Source organism: Tachyglossus aculeatus, chromosome X2, assembly GCF_015852505.1.
Source record: "Tachyglossus aculeatus isolate mTacAcu1 chromosome X2, mTacAcu1.pri, whole genome shotgun sequence".
In the NCBI taxonomy this organism is placed as follows: Eukaryota; Metazoa; Chordata; class Mammalia; order Monotremata; family Tachyglossidae; genus Tachyglossus; species Tachyglossus aculeatus.
The window spans coordinates 22,784,986-22,808,031 of NC_052100.1; the positions used below are offsets into that span (position 1 = coordinate 22,784,986).

General features: G+C 42.7%; 1 protein-coding gene across 4 annotated transcripts in view; it reads left to right on the plus strand.

The window, feature by feature from the left end:
• Positions 1-21,873, plus strand: part of LOC119949516 (alpha-catulin-like) — a 100,916-nt gene extending 79,043 nt beyond the window's left edge. The window contains exons 20-28 of one of the 4 annotated variants that reach the window (XM_038771363.1): positions 3,493-3,530; positions 13,219-13,269; positions 13,363-13,520; positions 15,334-15,382; positions 17,958-18,014; positions 18,130-18,249; positions 20,667-20,750; positions 20,853-20,937; positions 21,216-21,852. In XM_038771363.1, coding sequence (XP_038627291.1) covers positions 3,493-3,530; positions 13,219-13,269; positions 13,363-13,520; positions 15,334-15,382; positions 17,958-18,014; positions 18,130-18,249; positions 20,667-20,750; positions 20,853-20,937; positions 21,216-21,340 — 767 coding nt within the window. In that variant the 3' untranslated portion in view covers positions 21,341-21,852. Of the gene's footprint in view, positions 1-3,492; positions 3,531-13,218; positions 13,270-13,362; positions 13,521-15,333; positions 15,383-17,957; positions 18,015-18,129; positions 18,250-20,666; positions 20,751-20,852; positions 21,180-21,210 lie in introns of those variants that run through there. The other 3 variants (XM_038771359.1, XM_038771362.1, XM_038771360.1) reach the window with 3 other exon arrangements.
• Positions 21,874-23,046: the final 1,173 nt, after the last annotated feature.

The window sequence follows — 23,046 nt, forward strand, 5'->3', positions numbered from 1 at the left end:
TAACAGATACCATAATTATTATAATTATAATTATTACTTGCTCTTGCTATATCCCTTAGAAAGTTCCTCTTTAAAAAGTATACTCTCCCATCATATAATTACTAACATATTTTATATGCTACATTACATTTACTTTAAAGGTTTTTAACTGCTTGTATTTGTGGGAGGTGAATTCTGATTTTTGGCCCAAACAGTAACGCCCCTGCTGATCATTTTCCACATTACCTTCTCATTCTAGCGGACCTTAAAGTTTCCTCAGTAGTATTCTCTGTTTCCTTCTCCCTCAGTATTGTTACCATTCCTCACCATTGTATGTGGGAAAATCATTCACCATCCTTGTACTCATTGTTTGCCAAAACCTTGTGTCTCACCCACTGTTTCATTAATCAGTCAATGGTGTTTATTGAGCACTTACTGTGTGCAGAGCATTTACTGTGTGCAGAGCGCTGTAGGAAGTTCTGGCGAGAGTACAATACAACAGAGTTCATTCATTCATTCAATCGTATTTATAGAGCGCTTACTATGTGCAGAACACTGTACTAAGCGCTTGGGAAGTACAAGTTGGCAACATATAGAGATAGTCCCTGCCCAACAACGGGCTCGCAGTCTCACATTCCCTGTCTGTCTAGAGGGGGAGACAGACGTTAATGTAAATAAATAAATTATGCATATGTACATAAGTGCTGATGGTGGGGTGAATATCAGGTGCATAAAGGGTACAGATCCAAGTGCCTAGGTGTTGCAGAAGAGAGTGGGAGTAGGAGAAGACAGGACTTAATCACAGAAGGCCTCTTGGAGGATGTGATTATAATAAGGCTTTGAAGGTGGGGAGAGTGGTCATCTGTCGTATATGAAGGGAGTTCCAGGTATGAGAGAGAATGTGGGAAAGGAGTTGGTGGCAAGCTAGACAAGATGGAGGTACACTGAGCAAGCTGGTGCTACAGGAGCGAAGTGAGAGGGCTGGGCTGTAGTAGGAGAGCAGCGAGGTGAAGTAGGAGGGGGTGAGCTGATTGAGTGCTTTAAAGCCGGTTGGAAGGAGTTTCTGTTGGATGTGGTGGTAGATGGATGGGCAACCATTGGAGGTTTTTGTGGAGTGGCGACTCTACTCTTTTTTTTGTGGAGTGGAGCGAGACAAGAGGCAGGGAGGTTAGTGAGGAGGCTGGTGCAGTAGTCAAGGCAGCAGCTGGCAGTTGTTGGAAATGGTCTACGTTTCCTTCAGGTGATCGGTCTCTTTCATTTTAATCTCATCTGATCTTGGCACCATTCCTCGAATAACGAACACCTTATCCTCCCAGTATTTTCATTGATCAATTTCACTTTTTCATCCTCCTTTAATTCAGGCAAAACCATGAGAGTGCCGGATACACGACAGACTTTTATTTCCTGGTCATCCTGCCTTAGTTATTGTCCTTGCCCTTGTTTGTGCCCTGTCCAAATTGGGTGATGATCTAATTCCACCTTTCCTCCCAAACAGTAACTTTTCTGGTATCATTCTCTTTGTCACATTTATATTTATATGTATTTACGTATTTAAGTGTATTCACATATATTCATATGTAAAGAAAATCGGACTTGCCTACCATACTGTCGATTTTCAGTTTGATCTGCAACTTGTTAGCTCCACGATGCCAATTTCCCAAAGGGCATCCTGGTCTGCGTATTTGGTTTTCTGTTTCTTTCCTCCAAATTATTGGACAAGAGCATCATACTAAGGGCTTGGGAGAGTACAGTGGAGTTAGTAGACATAATGTCTGTATTTCAGGATCTTACAGTCTAGTGGGGGAAGCAGACATTAAAATAAATTGCATATAAGGGGGAAGCAGCAGAGTTCCTTGGTCTGTGGATAAGGTTTTCATGGGGCAGTAGGACAGAGGATTGCAGGCATCATCGACACATATAGCACTGTTAAATGGTTCTTATTTATCTATTTTCTGTGCAGTTGGGCTCCCAGAGCACATCAGCACACACAGCTCCTGAGTGACCATCTCAGGAACCTTTCAGTGATCTCAAATCCTGTAGAATTGGAAATTTTCCCGAAGACTTTGAAGCCTGTTTTAACACCAGATGCCAAATATCTTGTGGCAGAATAAAATAGGTTGAACGAGCAACAAAAAGCCTTGTTTTACTTGTTTGGGGATGGAGGAAAGGCCAGAAAAAGCAATTTAACTGATTTTTCTGGCTGTGGAGTAACCATAGGCCTGGGGAAATTTTTAGCCGCCAGAGCCTATTTCTTTTGACAGTGTCAGGTCATTGAAATCAGTATAGAGGTTTTGGTGGTGTTCTCTGCCCGTCTCTGACAGCCCAAATTATGGCTGCTTGACTGCATTTTGGTCTAAGGCCACATTTTTCAACGGCCAGTCCATGAAGATTTTGCTTAGGATTTTGCCAGCAATGAACAGCAAGCAATAAGATGCCTTGAAAGTTTCCACTGTCAAGTGTCTTACCATTCTCGAAGATAATAACGACATCTTTGAAACCTGTGGCATTTTCTCAGTGTTTCTGACGTTGAGGAAGAGCCTTTGTGGAAAGCTGAGCCTATTATCCTCTCTGGTTGGAGATTTTGGGGGATAAAAATTCAATCTAATTATTATGAAGAACAAATCTACTTTTTGCATCTTCTCTAAATTTGTATTTGGAATTGTTCTGATCCGAGAATACTAGCATCAGATAGGAAATATAAAGTGACAGAGCAGTGCCATATTGTCACCTCTAAGGTAGAGCAAGATGCCATCCCTGTATATAGAATATTCACACACCTCTGTTAGTATGGATAGTTGAGAGAAGAAACAAATAAAGTTACCTGAATGAAAAGCTTTGGCTATCACATTTAAGGTAAAAAAAACCCAACAACACCAGTTGAGCAAGGAGAGACTCAGAGGCCAAGATATTTGCTGGAATCAAAGTCTTTTAGACTGAGGCTATGCATGGCCTCGAAATGTCCAAGAATGTCAGGGCATGCAACAGCATAACTTCGGGTGCGAGTGAGGATGGAGTAGCACAGGCCTGACATCCCTCTTACCCTCCCCTGTGTTGGTTGGTGCTTGGTAGAATTGGATGAATCATCAGGGCGGCTGACCTGGATCCCGTCCCCTACCACAGAATACTAGAAGAAAGCCATCTACAGTTACGGTGCCTACCTGCATTTTCTTTTGCTTTGAAACTCTCTGTTTTATTTGTAATGAAAGCAAAATTGTGAAAGAAAATGAAACAGGTGTAGAAGAGAATATTTGTGTTTTTGCTTTTCTCACAGCTTCTAGGGCGTTTTACCTGGCACGGGTGTGCAAGTGTTTCATTCTCAGGAACGCAAACGAAATGGAAGCATTTGGTTTTTGACTTGCAAGGGCTAGCCCCAGTAGGATAGGGTTTTGTCTGGTTTTGTTTTAGAATAATGTTTTCCGTTGGTTGGGATTTTAAAGCAGGAAAGTAAGCAATTCATTCAGTTCATTAATCATGCCTACAGATTTTGGTTTTAAATATTTGTGTTGTTCATAGGAGAGAAGCGGGCCTGTCTTTCCCTCCCAAGACCAGGGGTAAGTTTTGAGGTTGCTTATGTCCTTTTGAGTGTGTGTGAGAGGTAGACTAATTGTGTATGCAAATGATTGTCAACTACTAGACTATTTTTGGTTCAGTAAATTTCATTAATGAGCAAAATTTCAGAATGATAAACTCCATTGATAATCAGAGTGATTTATATCCCTAGTGTTTTGGATAACAGTCCAAGTTTGAACCCATCCTTTCAGTAGTTAGTGGTGTTTTCATTTAAGGAAGTAAGGAAGTGGCCGGGAGGAGGACGAGCAGGCACAAAATTGATCCAAAGGACAAGGTGAAAGAATATGGATCTCAATCAGTGACATTTGTGAGCAGAGTACTGTACAAAGCACTTAGTAGAATCCATTAATATGGCGTTGGAAGACATGATCCCTGCCCACAGGAGCTTACAATCTAGAAGGGGAGACAGATGTTAAAGTAAGTTGTAGATAGGGGAAATGGCAATGTTTTAGGATATCTATATAAGTGCTTTGGAGCTGGAAGTGGAGGATCAGAGTGCTTAAGGAGTACCCACCCACGTGCATAGGTGACATAGAGAAGATGGCAGATAGAATGGAGAAATGAAGGGTTAGTTAGGGAAGACCTCTAGGAGATATACTTTTAGGAGGGCTTTGAAGGAGAGTGGTGGTCTGTCAGATATGAAGGAAGAGGGGGAGTTCCAGGCTTGAAGGAGGATGTGGGGAAAGGGGTCGGTGATGGGATAAAAATCGAGGTACAGTGAGAAGGTTGGCGGTTAGGGGAGTGAAGCGTGCAGGCTGGGTTGTAGTAGGAGATTAGTGAGGTAAGGTAGGATGGGGAGAGCTGATTGAGTGAATGCCTGAAAGCTGATGGTAAGGAATGTCTGTTGGTGGAGATGGATGGGCAACCATTGGAGGTTTTCCAGCAGTAGGGAGACATGGACTTTATTTATGGTATTTTAGAAAATGATCTGGGCAGCAGAGTGAAGTATGTCTGTCCCCCCAACTCCCCCAGACTGTAAGCCGGGTGTGTGCAGGGATTGTCTCTCTTTATTGCTGAATTGTACTTTCCAAGCGCTTAGTACAGTGCTCTGCACACAGTAAGTGCTGAATAAATATGACTGAATGAACAGATAGGAGTGGGGAGAGATAAGAGGCAGGGAGGTCAGCGAGGAGACTGATCCAGTAGTCAAGGAGGGATCTTATAAGTGCTTCTATCAGCATGGTACCAGTGTGAATGGAGAGGAATGTAGAGATGTTGTGAGGGTAGGACCTACAGGATTTGATGACAGACTGAATATGTGGGTTGAAAAGAGAGAGAGATGAGTCCAGGATGATGTCATGGTTACATGCTTTTAAGCCAGGAAGGATAGTGGTGGTATTGTCTACAGTGATGGAAAAGTCAAGGAGAGAAGAAAGTGGGAAGATGAGTTCTGTTTTGGACACATTTAGTTGGAGGTGTCAGCAGAACAGCTAGGTAGAGGTGTCCTGAAAGCAGGAGTTAATGTGAGCCTGCAGAGAAGGAGAGAGGTGAGGGCCGGAGAGGTAAATTTGGGAATCATCCATATGTAGATGGAAGTCGAAGCTGTGGGAGTGAATGAGTTCTCCAAGGGAGTGGGTGTAGATGGAGAATGTAAGGGGACTCAGGACTGAGCCTTGAGGGACTCTCACAGAGGATGAGAGGCAGAAGAGGAGCCCATGAAAGAGACTGTGAAGGAGCGAACAGAGGGATAGGAGGAGAACCAGGAGATGATGGTCTCAGTGAAGTCAAGGTTTGCTAATATTCCCAGGAGGGTAGTCTACAGTGTCAAAGGCAGCTGAGAGGTCGAGGAGGATTAGGATGGAGTAGAGGTCATTGGTGACCTTAGAGAGGGCAGTGGAGGAGGTGGAGGCTAGATTGCCATCGGCATCCAAGGGTAATTGCGGTGTCTCAGTATCACTGCCCCAACCCCGCTGTGATGCTTCAGGATACCTTCCATGGGGCATCCGAAAGATTATACTCTAGGTGTCCTAAAGGGACGTGCAGCCTCCAGTGATTTCTTTGGAGGTGAGAAGAGCTTATAGAGGAGGGTAAAGGTGGGAGGAGCCCATTTCTGCTTGGATGGCATAAATCTTCCCCAGCCAAGGAGAGAGATGAAGGGAGGAGAGTGTATTAACTGGCTGCTGAAAACCCCCATCTCCCTCAGATATTAACATATAATTTACATATATCATACTTGCTGTCCAAGTGATGCACTACTAATGATCCCCTTTTGAGAGAACTGAAAAATTCTAGCTTTAAATCCAAAAACATAGTCTAACAAAGTTTTGATTGGTTTTGTTTTGTTGTGATTACTGGGGCCTCATCATGCAATTTTTTGTAAATCCAGTCTTAATTATGGTGGCTTTTTCTTGGCTCAAAATTTGCTGTAAATGAGTTTATTGTGCTAGTGACCAAATAATCCAAATAGGTCCAAATGCTCTGTCTTCATAACAGTAATAATAATAATAGTCATAATAATGGAATTTGTCAAGTGCTGACTTTGTGCCAAGCACTTTACGGAAAGCTGGTGTAGATACAAGATAATCAGGTTGCACAGAGTCCTCATGGGGCTCACAGCCTGTATGAGTTTCAGAGTTCCTTGGCTGTTGAAATTCAAATATCTTTTGGCAAACATATTTTGTGATGATAAAGATACTTGATGATAATTTTTTTTCTTTCAACCAATAGAAATGACCCGACCCTGGAATCAGAAATACTAAAACTATTCAGCGTCCCTGTAATGTTGAAAATACTGTAACTCTTCATGGCTCCCGCTCTTTGGCTGTTCCTTATTGGTAGGAGATTGGAGGCTCAGGTTTCTTTTGAGAGTCTTTGGCATACAGTGCCTCCAGCTTCTTGGCTGGGGGTACCTCATTTGCCATCATAACATAGTAAATAGTTTTCAGTCCCTTTTGTACAACATCAGGATGTAATTCTTCTCAAGTAGGGAAAGGGAAAATCAAGGTTTTGGTTTATGAAAGCTAGCAAAGAAAATGGAGGCCCATCAAGAAGTATATAACCCAAGTCTTGTCGTCTTGTTTTAGGGAGCTTAACAGCAGGTCCCTCTGATTGCCTTTCCCAGCTGAATCTGCAACACATCTTTTCTTCTCTAATCCTCTTTTTGAACAATACTTCACATCTCTTTTGTCCTAGTTCTGGCTGCTGGGAAGGAAACAGCCCAGCAAGACAGCAGGTTACTGGAAAGGGCTGAAAAATTCACATCATTCTGCCTAGTCATAGGTAGCAAGTCTGCCTATGTTGATTGCAATGAAGGAGAAACAACTTAGTTATTAGAATAGAGTCACATAGGGGAGCACTAGCCCTGGGAACAGTGGAGCCAGGGCAGCCTTGGGAGAGTGGCAAGCAGCACTCAATCAGAGAATAGCAGAGGAGATGGGGGGAAGTTAGTTCTTGGGGGTGGGACGAAGGAACCAAGGAGCCAGCTGTTTGGGGTGGGGGTTGCGGGAGTGCAGGGAGCAGAGTCACTGCTGGAAGAGCAGAGTGGGATGTCCCAAACCCTGAGCTGAGAACTTGGAGCAGCCAAGCTGGTGGCAGGTCAGATTGAGGATGACACCAGCTATGGGACTGGCTGGTGGGGATTGGTGAATGGCTTTACATAGGACTCAGATGGAATCTGGAACCTTTCTAATTCAGAGAGACTTTCCAGGGGGTTTGAATATGATACCCAGTAGTGTGAAGTCATTGAGTCACAAGAGCAGAAAAAGGGGATGAGATATTTGCAAAACGGGGACAGTAGCTGTACCTCATTAATGGAGGATGGCTGTTTTTTAGCTGACGGAGAAATCCATTCCATTCATTCATTCAATTGTATTTATTGAGCGCTTACTGTATGCAGAGCACTGTACTAAGCCCTTATTTAGTGCCTTATTCCACTTTTTTATAAGCACCCAAACTTGTTGGATACCCGCTGCGAATTGAAGGAGATTACTCCAAACTATCCACTTGGACTCTGAGCCCCATGTGAGACAGGGACTGTGTCCAACCTGATTAACTTGTATCCATCCTAGTGCTTAGAACAGTGTTTGACACAGTGAGCACATAAATACCATTTTTAAAAAATCCAGAGTTGCATATTTTTGCTTAATCAAGTATGGGCTGGACAGACCAGAACAGGAAGAGGTAGGGTTTCAGTGTATTCATATACCATCTTTGCCAATTGATTAGGAGAAAGGATTACTATTTTGAGTAAAGTTATTTAGCTACTTGTGTGTGCATGTGTATTAAATCTTCAAGGGAGTTATACAAGTGGTTTGGTGAGCTTTTAGCATTTTACTCTAGTTTTTAACAATCTTTCTATTATTGGGTATGCTAAGCCTATAAAATTGATATATTCTAAAGTCTTCAAATAAATTCTTGACCAATTCCATTGATCTTGTCTTCATTTTTATCATTTTAGTTATTTGCTTCAGTGGATATTCACTTTTTTTAAACTTCAACCCAGGTTTCTGGGTCTCTTCTGGTTTTCTTTCTCATCTCCCACTTTTCCCTGAGGTCTGTCATCTTTACTCTTATCCAGCTTTTCCTCCAAAGTCTCTCCCTGGGTGGTTTTGTCTACATGAACAATATAAGTTGCCACTTCTCTGCCTGTTCTCATTTTTGTCTCTCTCTCTCTCTCCAACATAATTTCCTGGCTGTCTTTCTGTCATCTCATACACCATAAGGAAAAGGCAGAACACTTCATTTTTTAGTTCTCAAATCTAATCTCTCTCCCCCATTTGACCACTGACAGAAATATTGGCATCTTTGTACTTCAAGCATTGATTCTGAAATCTCCCCTTTCTTTCTTATTCCACATTTCAGCTATAATAGCATTTTGCCTTTCCTCTGCTCTACCTTAATACTTCCTTTCCTCCCTCTACTTAAACTGTCTTGCATTCTTTGGGAGCCTCTGGGAACTGGGGCAGTCTGCTTCTTCCTCACTACCATCCCCTTCTTCCTGTCCTACCATGGCCAGAATACAGATTTCAGGCAGGGGACTGGGAAGACATTGAAGTCTTGGGCTCTGAGTGAGAAAGGCGTAATGAAGTGGTTTAGCAAGTGACAGAGTTCTTCCTTACCCTTGCCAGCCATAATCCCTGGGCAACCACAGGCCCCCACCACCCTCTGAGAGGCCCTTGGCAGTCAGGATGAAAGTGGAGATGGAGTCTGGGCCCTGAGCGGCTCTTCAGCTTCAAGGCAGTGAGGAGCGGAAACATCTCCTCTCATGTTCCTTTTAAGCAACTGAGAACTATCCAAAAGGTGATGCCAACCACAGAGATAAGTACCAGGGAATATGGCCAAATATATTTGAGGCAAGGTAATCATCTCCTCACTCTCTAGCTCCCAGAGCAGTTGCAGGATTTGATTCTCATTAGAACTGAAAGATTAGTCTAACAAGAGATGCCTTGTCCCTAGCCACCTTCTAGAAGCTTGTGAGTTGTAGGGTAGAGGGCAAGGAGTAACTAGTTTCCTTTCTTGGCTGCCCTTTACCTAGAGAGCTCAGGTTTCACTCTTCTGAACCTGCACCTGTCTCCTTCCTTCCCCCCACACCCCTAACCTGCACTTCTAATCATTTTGCCCTTTCCTCTTGAATTACAGCTTTTCAGAAGAAAAGCTGAGTACCTCCTTGTTGTGACGTTACCTTCCCTTACATATGTGTTTTCTGGAATATCCTGGATGTCCCCTTGATGATTGACAGGTGGTCTATCCCCTCCCTCTCCTTAAAATTACTCAGTGAAACTTGCTTATTGAAAGAAACATTTTTAAATTTATTATTGTTAAGCATTTACTATTTGTCAAACACTGTTCTAGCACTGGGGTACATATAAGTTAATCAGGTTGGATACAGTCCCTGGACCACTTGGGGCTCATGCTCTTAAGTAGGAGGGAGAATGGATATTGAATCCGCTTTTACAGTTGGGGAAACAAAGGCATAGATAAATTAAGTGACTTGCCTAGGGTCACACAGCAGATAAATGGCAAAACTGGGATTAGAACTCAGGTCCTCTGAATCCCGGGCCCGTGCTCCTTCCACTGAGCAACACTGCTTCTTTATTGAATGACTAGGTCATTCAGCCCAAGAACCACAAACTGTTCTGATGTGTTAGATTATGAGCACAGAGTATAAACTCCCTGAATGTGACATATCACCAGCTGGTACTGTTCAAGAAGAGATCATTTCAGATGTTAGAAGAATCGCTATTTTTGCACATATATGCTGAAATAGAAGGAACACACCTTTGTTTCCAGTTCCTTTCATCCAACAAATGTCAGCAGGGGAAATTTGTAGAAGACCAATAGTAGGACAGCTGGAGGAACGGGGGAGTTAAAGATGTGGTCTGGACAGGGATTCTGCTAGGTGGAGGGGAGAGGGTTGTGGCAGGATGAGCCACAATCCGCAGAGGTGGAAACTGTCATCTGAAGAACTGAAATGGGCAGCGATAATAATTGGAGGAGATGGGTCAGGTACTTGTGGGTTTGACAGAATGGAGGCTAGCTGAATAATGTCTGCTAATAGTGAAATTCTTAGAGGTAGCATAGCCTGGTGGAAAGAACACGGGCCTGAAGTCTGAGACCCTGGGTTCTAATCCCATTTGCCTGCTGCGTGACCATGGGCAAATCACTTAACTTTTCTGGGTTTTAGTTCCTTCATCTGAAAAATGGGGATTCAATACCTGTTCTCCCTCCTACTTAGGCTGTGAGGCCCATGTGGAACCCAATTACCTTGTATCTTCCGTAGCATTTAATACAGTGCTTGACACCTAGTAAGCACTTAACAGATACCACAATTGTTATTATTCCCCCTTTAAACCCCAAATTGAGGACACAAACATTATTTTATATAATGCCTGACTAAAGTTAGTATTAATACACCCCACACAATTCCCCAAGATCTTATTCTCAATTTTTAGCCTTCAAACTGTATAATTTAAGAAACCATCAACTAATTAGACCAAATAGCCAATTTTCAGCTCTAGGCGTGACACTTTTAGCTGACTTGCTTAAAGGGGTTGAGTACACTAAACTTGTTATGGGCTAGGGCCGTTTGTAAATTGATTTTAGGTGCTTTCTATCAAATATATTTTGATCATGCTAATTATTGGAGCCAACTTATTTGCCCCAGTGTTTGTAAAAGTATTCAAGTTCCCCATGACTTGTACAGGCTGTTAAAATGTGCAAGCAACATCCAGGGACAAGTTTATTACATATACTTCAATTCCCCAAAGAGAGGTTTTTGGGTGATGGATCTGTCTACTACCCTTAAACTGCAGTATATGTGCTTTTGAGCTGCCCTGGAGCAGAGTGTTTCTCCATTGCTCATAAAACAGAGAAGAATTTTAGCCTAGAATTAGTGGGATGTTCTTTGTTTGTTAGTTTTGTTATTCATTAAGTGCTTACTGTGTGCCAGGCACTGTACTAAACGCTGGGATAGACACAAGCAAATCAGATTGGACACAATCCTTGTTCCACATTAGGCTCACAGTTTTAATCCTCCTTTTACAGATGAGCTAACTGAGGCACAGAGAAATTCAATGACTTGCCCAAAGTCTCACGGCAGACAGTTGGCAGAGCCAGGATTAGGTTCAGGAATTTATTTTGACATTTGGTCAACACTCAAAAGTTAATTATAACAGTCTAAATTATACCCTCTTTCTAATTGTAATCATGTTGGGTTGTTGAGGCTTTCATTTTTATTTCTTGTAAAAGTATCAAAGTGATTTCAGGCTGTGGCCTGGGTTTGTTTTTTTTTCCTGAAATACAATTACCTTTTTTTCTACTTTAAAAAAGAAAAGTTGTTTTATGATTTTTTTTTTCAGTCAGCTAAAGTGCTCTTGGGTCAAATTTTAAAATGTAATTTAATGCTAGTAAATCCTCCACTGGAGATCAAAGATTCTTAAATAATTTTATCCTCTACACAGTTTGGCATATTTATGAAATCCCATTACAACCAAATTCAATGAAGGGAGTCTCCCTTCATTGGAACATCTTTTCCTTACAATGGAAATGCGCTAAAAAAGTTTCAAATATTTCTATTACAATTGTCCATGTCTTCGAACAAGCAAATCGTTATAATTTCAAAAATAGATGTAAATGAAATTTTGACAGTAGCTGCATGGGGAAAACTAAATGGCAAATTGAGACATTTCCTGGAATTCAAATGAGCCGAGACAGGTATCCATATACGGCCTGGGACTCCAGTTACCGCAGAGTAATAATGGTGTTAAGTTTCTCACAATTGGTTTATGGGCTCTGCACCAACTCACCCCAACTTGCATATCTGCTCTCCCAACCCACCACTTCCCATCCCTCTCACTTTGTTCCTCCCAAGATAGCTCTTTTTCTGTACTTTGCGCTCCAGCGCTTTGCTCACACTGTTCCCTCAGCTTGGAACTCTCCCCTTTTTCCCACTTCCCACCCAAATCCATTAGACCACAGCCCTCACCATATTCAAAGCCTTCCTGAATGCCTACCTCTTCCAACATACCTTCCCGGACAAATTCCCAGCATCCCAAGTCATAAAACCCATTCAGCCATCTCTAGCATTTATGTACCTACTTCCTCAGCACTTGTATGTTTTATGTATGTGTAGTCAATTGAACATTCAATAAGCTATTTTGATTACTCAGTTTGTAAATACTTGTCTGTCTTACATTAGAGGGTAAACTCCTTGTGGGCAGGGAATATACCACCTGTTTGGTTTGTACTTTCCAAGAGCTTAGTATAGTGAGTAAACACTATTGAGCATCAACAGAGTGCAGTAGACTGTACTAAGGCCTTGGGCAATTCAACAAAAATACAGGGTCCATTCCCTGTTCCACAACAATCAATCACATTTAATGGATGCTTACTGTGTGCAGAGCTCTGTACTAAGCACTTAAGAGAGTCCAATACAACAGAATTGGTAGCCAGTCCCTGCCCACAATGAGCTCACAGTCTAGAGGGGGGAGACAGGCATTAATATAAAGAAATTACAGATATGTACATAAGTGCTATGGAGCTGAGGGAGGGGTGAACAGATATACTCTCGGGAATCTTCTTTTTTCCAAAGGCCCTTGGAATGGCCATGAGTCACTGATTATTGGGGTGGGGCTGCTGTACATTTTTGTCGGGAGTTTTAATTCACCTGCCTGGAGGCAGTGGGTTGGACCGGATGATCTCTCAAGGTCCCTTCCAGCTCTAGATTTGTTATAGTAGTATTGGAAATATAATCATGGACAGCTGCTTGAAGCACTGATAAAACTTCATTGTAGTGAGTACTTCTCCGTGGTGGAATTTGTTATAATTTGCTGGGGACAGGGAGGACTCGTGCCAAAATTAGCTTGCTGAAATTGAGCTATCAAAAAAGGTTTCAAAGAATGGAATCGCAAATGACAACGAAGACCCAGTTTATTTTATAATATAATTCTCTCTAGACTGAAAGCTCCTTGTGGACAGGGAATATGTCTACCCACTCTGTTGTATCGTACTCTCTCAAGTACCTAGTACAGTGCTCTGCATATAGTAAGCATTTGCTCAGTAAATACTATTGATCGATTGATAGTTGTGGGATACTATTACCTCAAACCTTCAGTAATGTTGTAAACTACTTGTTCCAAAAGAGTATATTTTGGGTGGTTCATTGCAGTTATTTATTCAGGAGTTAGTAAGGAGCGCTTTTTAAAATATTTTTCAACTTTTTTATTGCAACAGAAGCATAATGCAAACCTGAAATCCTTAAAGCCTGTCAAACTTGATTCTGAGGTAAGACTTTCCTTTTTCCTATCAGTTGGTGCTCATTTGCATTCAGAAATTAAAAATGAAAAAGACTTTGTGTTGCAAATCTACAACTTCTAGGAACAAGCAAAGATAGCAAAACTTGGACTTGAACTTCGATTGCTCACATCAGCTGTAGACTGTGAAGCCGAGAAATGGGAGGATCAGGAGACCGAGATTATTGTTCGTCATGGACAAAGCCTATCTAACATGGCTTATTCGATGTATTTGTTTTCTAGGTAAATATTCTGTACGCTTCACCATTTTAAATGAAAGAAATATTCAGCCACAGAGAGAAATGTCTATTTTGCAATTACAAATGGGTCATTGTTAAAAACATTTATGAAGTTCAAAAGAAAAGGTTTGATAAAAAGAGGGTTTTCTACCAGCTCTTTTTTGCTAAAACTGAGGAAAGGCCAAGGGCTTAAACTGCGGTCAGGAGGGTTGCTGGATCTATAGAGCCTGGCTCAGAGGAGGTGAAATCAGTCTGTGATCTAGCCCTATTCTCACCTCCTCCTTTGGTTGTAGTGTCAGCATCACGATTAGATCTTAAGCTTCCACTTTTCCCAGAATGTTTGAGGTGGTAATAATAATAATAATAACTGTGGTATTTGTTAAGCACTTACTACGTCAAGCAATATACCGCTGCTTGTCTGTTGTGTGACCTTGGGCAAGTCATTTAATTTCTATGTGGTTCAGTTCCCTCATCTGTAAAATGGGGATTAAGACTGTGAGCCCCATATGGGACGTGGACTGTGTCCAACCTGATTAGCCTGTATCTATCCTAGCTCTTAGTACAGTGCCTGGAACACAGTAAACACTAAACAAATGCCATAAAAAAGGTCTTCATCTTCTGTCTTCCAGGCCCATGCTCTTTCAATCGATTATTTATTGAGCACTTACTGTGTTCAGAGCACTGTATTAAGTTCTTGGGAGCGAACAATATAACAGAGTTGGTAGACATGTTCCCTGCCACTAGGCCACACTGCTCCTCATTTGCATCATCTGCATTTTTGTAATCTAGCAACTACGTACCTTGGGAGGAAAAACAAAGTTTCACCTGTTTCGTTGGGGAATAATGTTCCAAGTCTAGAATCGTAGTGAAGTCAAAATATCCTTGGAGAGCAGTGAGAAATGAGTATCTTCAGATCCTTGGCAGCAGAGAGGGCCTTCAAAGCCCAGTGCACCAAGGCAGGCATGTGCCAGGCAAAGGGGACTGTCCACCCCAGTAATTGGAGAGCCAACAGGGGCCTTTTTGCCTGAATGTTCCCGGAAAGAATGTGTAGTTTTGGAAGTGCCCAGCCTTAATATGTGTAACAAGCCTAGCAAGGTAAGCAACCATAAAATCCAAGCCAGGTTGGATTCTCAGCATTGTTAAATTGCCCTTCACATGTAGGGTATTTTCTGAAGAAAAGGAGGATAACTTAGCCCAGTTCTCCCAGGACAGTAAGTCAGACCCTTTGGCACACTCCAGGGGTCAGATCCTGCATTGCTGTGGGCATACACTGCAACAACGCGGCATGCAACCTCTTAGAGTCTGACTTTCTGCCAGGAGCAGCCTAAGGGCACTAAGAGAGGACTCTGATCTTTTAGTACCCATAGATTCAGAAGATAGAAAAGTTGAGGGACACTCCACTTTTCAATATCGTTAAAAAAGTTAATCATATGAGTGCCTCTGTAACCCATAATATAATAATAATAATAATTGTGGTATTTGTTAAGCGCTTACTGTGTGCCAGCGCTTGGGTGGATACAAGCAAATCGGGTTGGATACAGTCCCTGTGGGGCTCACAGTCTCAATCCCCATTTTACAGATGAGGTAGCTGAAGCACAGAGAAGTAAAGCGACTTGCCCAAGGTCACACAGCAGACAAGTGGCAGAGCCGGGATTAGGACCTATGACCTTCTGACTCCTAGGCCCGTTCCCTATCCAGTATGCTGTGCTGCTTCCCTACTAATATGAATGTAGTAAAACATTAAGTAGGCATGAAGCAATTCTGCACTTAGCACAGTGTAGTAAACTGTTGTATTTGTTTTTTTCATTTTTCCCTAGAGGAGAAGGGCTGTTGAAGAGTACTCAGGATTTAATTAATCAAGCAGAGGTAAGCGGATTAGGAAGCAATCACTCATCCTAAAACTGATGACTATTTTGTTAGGAGTATGTGGTCTGTCAATCAGTCAAACTTTCTAAAGACTTGGTGTATTGTGGTAGGGTGAATGGTGCCCTGTTGGGGCCAAGGAAGAGATGGTAGTTGCCCTGGGCCCAGTAGGGAGGTCAGTTGGAATCAGGTACATCTGGGAGTAAAAGTAGTAGAGGAGGGAAGTGGCACCCTGTAGCTACAGTCTTTCCTGATCTCCCGAGGCTTGATTAAGGAGAAGCAGCAGGTGGGAAGGATTGAAGGCTGAAGTGACTGTTCAATGAGCCAGGATGAGAGCCCAATCACTTACGAGTCAGAGTTAACCTGCCCTAGCTCTTCATCAAAAATACAAGGCTAAATAAGGTTGGTCTGACATCACATTGGTACTGGGGAGAGCAGAATGCTGAAAGAACATAAATGCCATTACTGGATCAAAATCAATCATCCCTCCAGCCCAGATTCTGTCTGACAGTGACAACAGGACCCTTGGAAGATCCCTCTCTACCCAGCTCAACCTCCTTGCACCCTTGTCCTTCCACTGTTTTCATACCTCCGACCCCAGCCTCGGGTCACCTCCATAGCAGGCTTCCTCTGCTCATGCACTCATGCTGCAGAGCACAACTGATGGAAATCCTGGCACCGTGCCCAACTCGTCCATCTCAAAACTATCCTTCTATAAACTCTACCCTTTCCTCTGCTCAGCAACACGATTTCTCCTCTCTTTTTGATTCCCATGCCCACTGCCCATACCAACTATTGCGGACTTTTAACTCCCTCATTGGACCCCCATGTCCATTTTCCCCCCACCACACCTTGCTATTATGACCTCTGACTCGCAAGCCCGTGCTCTTTCCACTAAGCCACACTGCTTCACATAAGAAGAATCATTGTTTTGAGCTGGAGTGTTTTGGGGATCCTATGGAGAGCTGGTTGTAGTGCAATGATAGAGTCGAAGAGATAGGCGTGGAAAGTGATGTTTGCTGACTGCTGCTGCAGTGCCTATTAATCAGGGGAGAGGCCCAAGAGGGTAGGCAGAGGAACCTTGCCTAATGGCAGGAGGGAGATTAGCAGTAGAGACAGATGGGATTGGACAGATTTGAGCAATAATGTGGAGATGGTCACAGTTGGATTTGAATGTAGGGAATAAATAGAAGGGCATCAAAGACTATGCTGGAGTCTGGCTTCTTTGACCCTCTAGGCTTACTTTGACCCTCTAGGCTTACATTTTGTAAAAGGCAAATGTCAAACTGCCCATGAGTACAAGTGCCATGTGCAGGCGTCAGTAGCATTATAATAACTTCCACAGTTGTACTTCCCAAGCGTTTAGTACAGTGCTCTGTACACAGTAAGCGCTCAATAAATACGATTGAATGAATGAATGAATCAGTTTGTATTGGTTTTATACCCGTGAATGCACATACATGTATGTATGTGCATATTGAAGATGATGCTCCTGATAGTTTCTTTCTTATTTAGGTTGTGACTGAATTTCCCTGCTGGAAATTGCAGTATGACCCACAGAGGGTTTTTTCCATACTATTCCTAGTTCCAAAAGGCCACAATCCATAAAATGTGGAGTGACATCACACACTAATTGCCGATGTAATCCAGAATCCAAAGGACGCACCCCAGAGAACATTGAGTTCCTGCTGGAAAATCACTTTCCTCTTCCCCTCCTCCTCCCCATAGGCCATTCTGTTCCCCTTCCACCTGGTTCTGAGTCACTCTCCTCTGCCAGAGTCCCCAATTCAGCCCTTTCCTCACGTCTCTTCCCAACCCCCTCATTTTTTTTTAAAAAAAAAAACAATCCATTGAAGAGGGGCTGACAATCAAGTTTTCATCTCCCTCCCACTCCTGCCTCTCCTAAGCAGCAGCCAACACTCACCATGGAGACAGGGAGCATGATTAATCCCTGCAGCTGCCAACGGAGGCAGAGAGCCCCGGGGAAGGGGGTGGCACAGGGATATTGTCCGCTGAATTGGTTCTTCTGGGCTATCCAGGGGTCGAACACAAACTAAGTGCAGAAGTCCACTGGCATACAGTCCATCATAGCTAGTCAGAGAGCAGTGAGGCGGCTGGATCAAACAGAGCCATCTCCCCCATCGTCTGCGGCCAGGAGGCAGAATGGGAACCACAATAAGCATTTTTCTGCCCCTCTCCTGCTGGGGACAGAAAGTTAAATTAAAAATAACTGGCGGAGGGTGGTGGAAGGGGAGTTGGGGATCAAGGGGTTGAGGTTGAGGTGCACAGGGTCAGAAAAGTCCCTAGGAATAGTGGAGGGATGGGGGCTTATGGAATGGAACCTCTAACAAAGTATGTGTAAGTCTATAGGAAAGTGTAACCATTTACAATATATTCACATCTTTAGGGAACCCATCTTGACTGTATCACGAGGCATGCTTTTATAGGGGAGATGTGAGCATGGTTGAAAGTGGTGGTCAGGGATGGAAGACAGTTGTTAGTGTTACAATTAATCGGTGTTTGAAATCCAAAGTTTGAAATATTGCTGTTTGAAATCATTTTCTTTTTCCTTTTTTAGGTTTTTGCTTCAGAGGGTTTAAAGCTCGCCTCATCCCTCCGTGCTTTATCAAATGAGGTACTGAATGCTTGCTCACAAGAAAAAAGCTCTGCCTTCACATTTTCTTAGCCAGGACTTGGTCTGAAACTTGATACCTCATGAGGTTATTTTAATTTCATAAATTGTATTTCAGTTAGAAGATGATGGCAAGCCTTTTCTTCTACTGGAGGTAAACAAGCTAGTCCCAGCATGCCAGCAGCTCCAGCTAATAGCTAAGGCACCTGTTCAGGGAAAAACCACCTCATTTACAAAGGTAAAGAATGGGATCATGGAGGGATGTCTTTATGGAGGAGCGTGTTAAGACATAATAGTATACCCTGGGTTAAAACCATCCCAAAATATATCCACTCTGGGAAGATAATCAGTACCATTTGCTAATTTAAACCAACATACATATATCTGACCCCGAAATTATGCCTAATTATTGCCGATAATAATAATAATGTTGGTATTTGTTAAGCGCTTACTATGTGCAAAGCACTGTTCTAAGCGCTGGGGTAGATACAAGGTAATCAGGTTGTCCCACGAGGGGCTCACAGTCTTCATCCCCATTTTACAGACGAGGGAACTGAGGCCCAGAGAAGTGGAGTGACTTGCCCAAAGTCACACAGCTGATAAGTGGCGGAGCCGGGATTTGAACCCATGGCCTCTGACTCCAAAGCCCGTGCTCTTTCCACTGACCCACGCTGCTTCCTGATAAATCAGCTCCCTCCCTCCCCCACTTTTTCTCTGCTCCTACCCCCATAATTTGACCCTTCTCCTACTCCCTTGGTTTCTTTTTCCTTTCTTCAAACTTTGTAGTGACAGCTGTAGCCTTCACTGTCACCTCCCCTTTCACTCTCCCAATTCCTCTTCCCAAATTGCATTTTGCAGCCCTACCCCAACCCCAGCCAAAACAATGGGAATAGGGATGGGGACAAAGATGGGCCATTTGGGGGTTGGCTGGTGTGGGTGGTGATGATCTCCTAGGTCTGACTAGGGTTGGGGGTAGGGCAGGATGCTACAGCTTTGGCAGCTGCTGTTGATATGATTCAAGTTTTGAAGAAGAAAAAAATTGCTGAAGTCAGAGAGGAAGAGGGAGACAGTGGACGGTGGGTGGGTTAGTTGGGGGTGTGGGGAGGAGTGGGCAAGAAGGTCACTGGGAATGGGGGAGGTGGGGATGAGGAACAAGAGTGGGTAGAAGAGGATGAAGCGGGATTTTTCCATATTTTTACTTACCTCCAGAATTTAGCTGCCATGGGGGTTAGTTCTGGGACGGATTCTAATCAATTGTATATAAAGCTATGGGAAAATGCAACCTCATTTTCAAGGAACATAGCCCAGTTGTAGTGAGGCATAGGCCTATATTTCCCTTCATATAATCCAGGAGGACTGTGAGTTGGTTTTCACGTTTTCATCTGTTATCTGTGAATAGTTTTGGGCCAATCCTGGCTTTTCCCCAGAAGGTCTGGGGAGAGAGCTGGCTCAAGAGAGCTTTGAAGGCTAAAGATTGAGTCAGCAAGGAGGTAGGTCTGGGCTCTCTGAGTTCAAACCTCCACTGACCCTTCTGCTTCTCCTCCCCAAAACTCCCCTGGACTGCTCTCTCTGACTACCACTGCCCAGGTATGATTCCTAGTCCCTTCTATCCATTACCCTGTCATTTGACAGCGTTCTTAGTCTTGGGTGAGCCTTCCAGTGGTATCTTTCAACCCTTTCACTTGGAATTGGGTTGGCATTTCCCCAGGGAGAACAGATATGCCCCTTCTGTTCCTGCTTTCTGAATTGCATCAAAGGCTTCTGCTAGGGAGTGATTCTTCTCCTCCCTCCAGCCCCTTTCAGCACTGATATACTTGCTGCCCTTGCTACGATCCAAGAAACGGCACCCGAGGGAATCCGGTTATATTGAAACTGAACGATAGAAAAGAATATGTGCTGTTAAAGTGGTTATTGTGGGTTGGAAATTCCCAGACTCAGTTACATAACTAAAAGGCAGGGCCGTATCCCCAAGTCACCACAAGCCCAATTAAATATCCCCAGTGACTAGCAGAACTTCAAGCAGATAATCCCAAGGGAAACTCGACCTCATTAGTCTGCTGGAGTTCTTTATAGGCATCAGGTGGACCAGTGGATAGAATATATAGAGATTCTCAAAAGTTCCCTAGAGAAGTTCCATACCAAAGGGTTTTTACAATACTAAATAATAATGGGATTGGATGGAATGTTCTGTCAGGGATGAACACTGGCAAAAAGATATGTAAAAAAGGGTAGGGACAAACAACTATTCTTGAGGGCAGAGAAATGTAAATCGTAGAGTCTCCCAGGAGCTAATAATAATGATAACAACAATAATAATGGTATTTAAGTGCTTTCTATGTGCCAGGCACTGTACTAAGTGCTGGAGTGGATACAAGCAAATTGGGTTGGACACAGTTCCTGTCCCCGTGTGGAGCTCACAGTCTTAATCCCCATTTTACAAATGAGGTAATTGAGGCCCAGCAAAGGGAAGTGACTTGCCCAAGGTCACACAGCAGACAAGTGGCAGAGCCAGGAATAGAACCCTGACTCCCAAGCTGTGCTCTTGCCACTGAGCCACGCCGCTTCTCTTAGTCTTTTAAAGTTGGAGTCCATGTTTTTAATGAACAGAAAATGCTATTCTGATTGTTTTGTACTACATTATCCTTTTATCCTTAGGTTGAAAAGTGTTTTCTAAACACAAAAGATTTAATGGCAGCATTGGCCCACATTTTCCCTCTATGCAGCAAATTCTTGCGGAAGGTGAGTCACTTTTCCCATCATATATTCATATTAACATTTGAACACATAGAAGGGCCAGATGAAAATCATCAACTTTTCATTTAATAAAATTATTTCTTTTAGTGCAAAGCAGGAAATGGTTGTCTTATATCTCCTCAGCTGTGGAAGGAAAACAGGTGGCAAGCAGTTACAGATGAAGAAATGGATGGTAAAACTCTAGATGTTTTTGAAATCAAATCTCTGGAACACCATGTAGCAAAGCTGACATTTTTAGAAAGTAAATAATCTTTCATAACCCCAGATAATTCAGTAATTTTAGAAAATGAATTGGAGTCATGATATTTATAGTTGTTGACTTGCTTTTTTTATGAGGTAGCAGTATACTGTTGAAATAAACTGAGACACCTGACACTTATCGAATGTCACGTTAGCATTAAATTACTTTGTTCTCTAAACTTTACAATTAATTCTGTCATTTAAGAAAAGATGCTGCTCTGAAGATGTTGCTGCTGAAAATCTGGATATTTGAGGATGTGCTGTATGTAACTGTAGGAGTTTATCAAAGCATCTCACCTGGTTTGTTCCAGATTAATTATGTTTTGTCAAGATAGTAAGCTGATTATCTTTGAAAAGCTGTTCAGTGAGGAATTTCAGTGTTTCTTCAGTGAACTAAAATGTCAGTGTAGGAAATTTGCTACTGTTTCAAAAAGCTTCAAACATTTCTTAATTAATACAAAAGGGTTTACCATATAATCACTAGTGGAGATGGAAATGGTTTATTCTGGGAACCCTGTGAAAGCATCATTATAATATAGATTTGCACAAAACAGGGACAGAACAGCTGGATGTCCCTCTGCCTAACTCCATTCCCACTTGTGACTTTAATAATGAATACAATAACTTCTGCTATCATGTATGTTTTCCTTACATGATTTGGATAGAAAAGTAAGAAGAATAAGGGAAGATAGTTACCTTGACAAGGTGTAAATTGGTGCCAGCAATGCTGTTTTAAGCAGATTGACAGGATTTTTGTGACAACCTTTTTCTCAATTTCGTCAGCGTTATAAAGGTAACAAACAGGTTGCAACTATTTAAAGTTCACTGTTTATTAGACATTGATTTGAAGAAGTGCAAATTGGTTTCCAGTGAGGTATTATTAACCAGAATGGAACAAAATGAAGTACAAAAATTCACTTTAGGTTTTTCATTTTCTGTTACATCTTTAATTTCATCTAGGTTGATAGAAGCCACCTGCCCCTAAATTCCTTATTTCCCATTGCAACAACTGTTGACCCAACACAATTTAGGCATAAAATTGGGGGTGGGGGGTATTGTATACAGCAGTCTATCGCATCACTAAATTTAAGGATTAAATCAGCCTTCTTCTGCACCGATCAAGTTTAGAGGGGCCAGACCTTGTGCCCTCAATCTTAAACACTACCTCTCATTATAGCATGCCAGAGCCTGTCACATTCAGCCGTAGACAGGTGTCAAGAGGCTAATTGTGTTTGTCCAAGTAGCAGCCAGAAGTGTTAGTAGGGGGACCTTTTCAAGGATCATTGTTGTGACTGGTTTGGGCGGGGGGGAGCAAGAGGGAGCAGAGCAGACAGTGAAGTCTCCCAAGTATCCCATAGATGAAGAAACCCCTGAGTCAGTGGGCTGAAAAATGGCAGATGTTTGAGCAATCTAAGGTACACCACACACCTTGGCAAAACTAACCTGAATCACAACTTAGAAAAGAGACCTTTGAGTTTGTTGGCTGTTCCTTCAAATCACTGGTTTAATACAGGGTGGCAACTGAAAAGGCCAAATATTGACTGCCATCAAGAAGTGGATGGTGAAATTGTGGTGTTTGCCGTTTTTACCATGTGAAACTGTGGTCTGTCCTGCCCTAGAATACAGGGACCAGTGGACTCGCTGCCTGTGTTTTAAGGAAGAACAGAATAGAGCAAGTATTGGGATCAGAAAAGGGTAACCACAATGACAAGAGGGATGGGCTGGGTTCCATGAGGAGAGGTTAAAAAGATTTAGATTCTGCAGTCAGAAGAGAGTGGCTGTGAGGAAATGTGACAAGTTTCTGAACTCATAATGGGTGTGCATCAGATCCTACAACTAAGACAGCCATCACTGATTCTCTTATCAGGTTGGACACATTTCCTGTCCCACATGAGGCTTCAGTCTTAATCCCTATTTTACAGATGAGGTAACTGGCACAGAGAAGGTAAGTGACTTGCCCAAGATCACACAGCAAAGTGGCAGAGGCCAAAGTAGAACCCATGACCTTCTCACTCCCAGGCCTGTGCTCTGTCCACTAGGC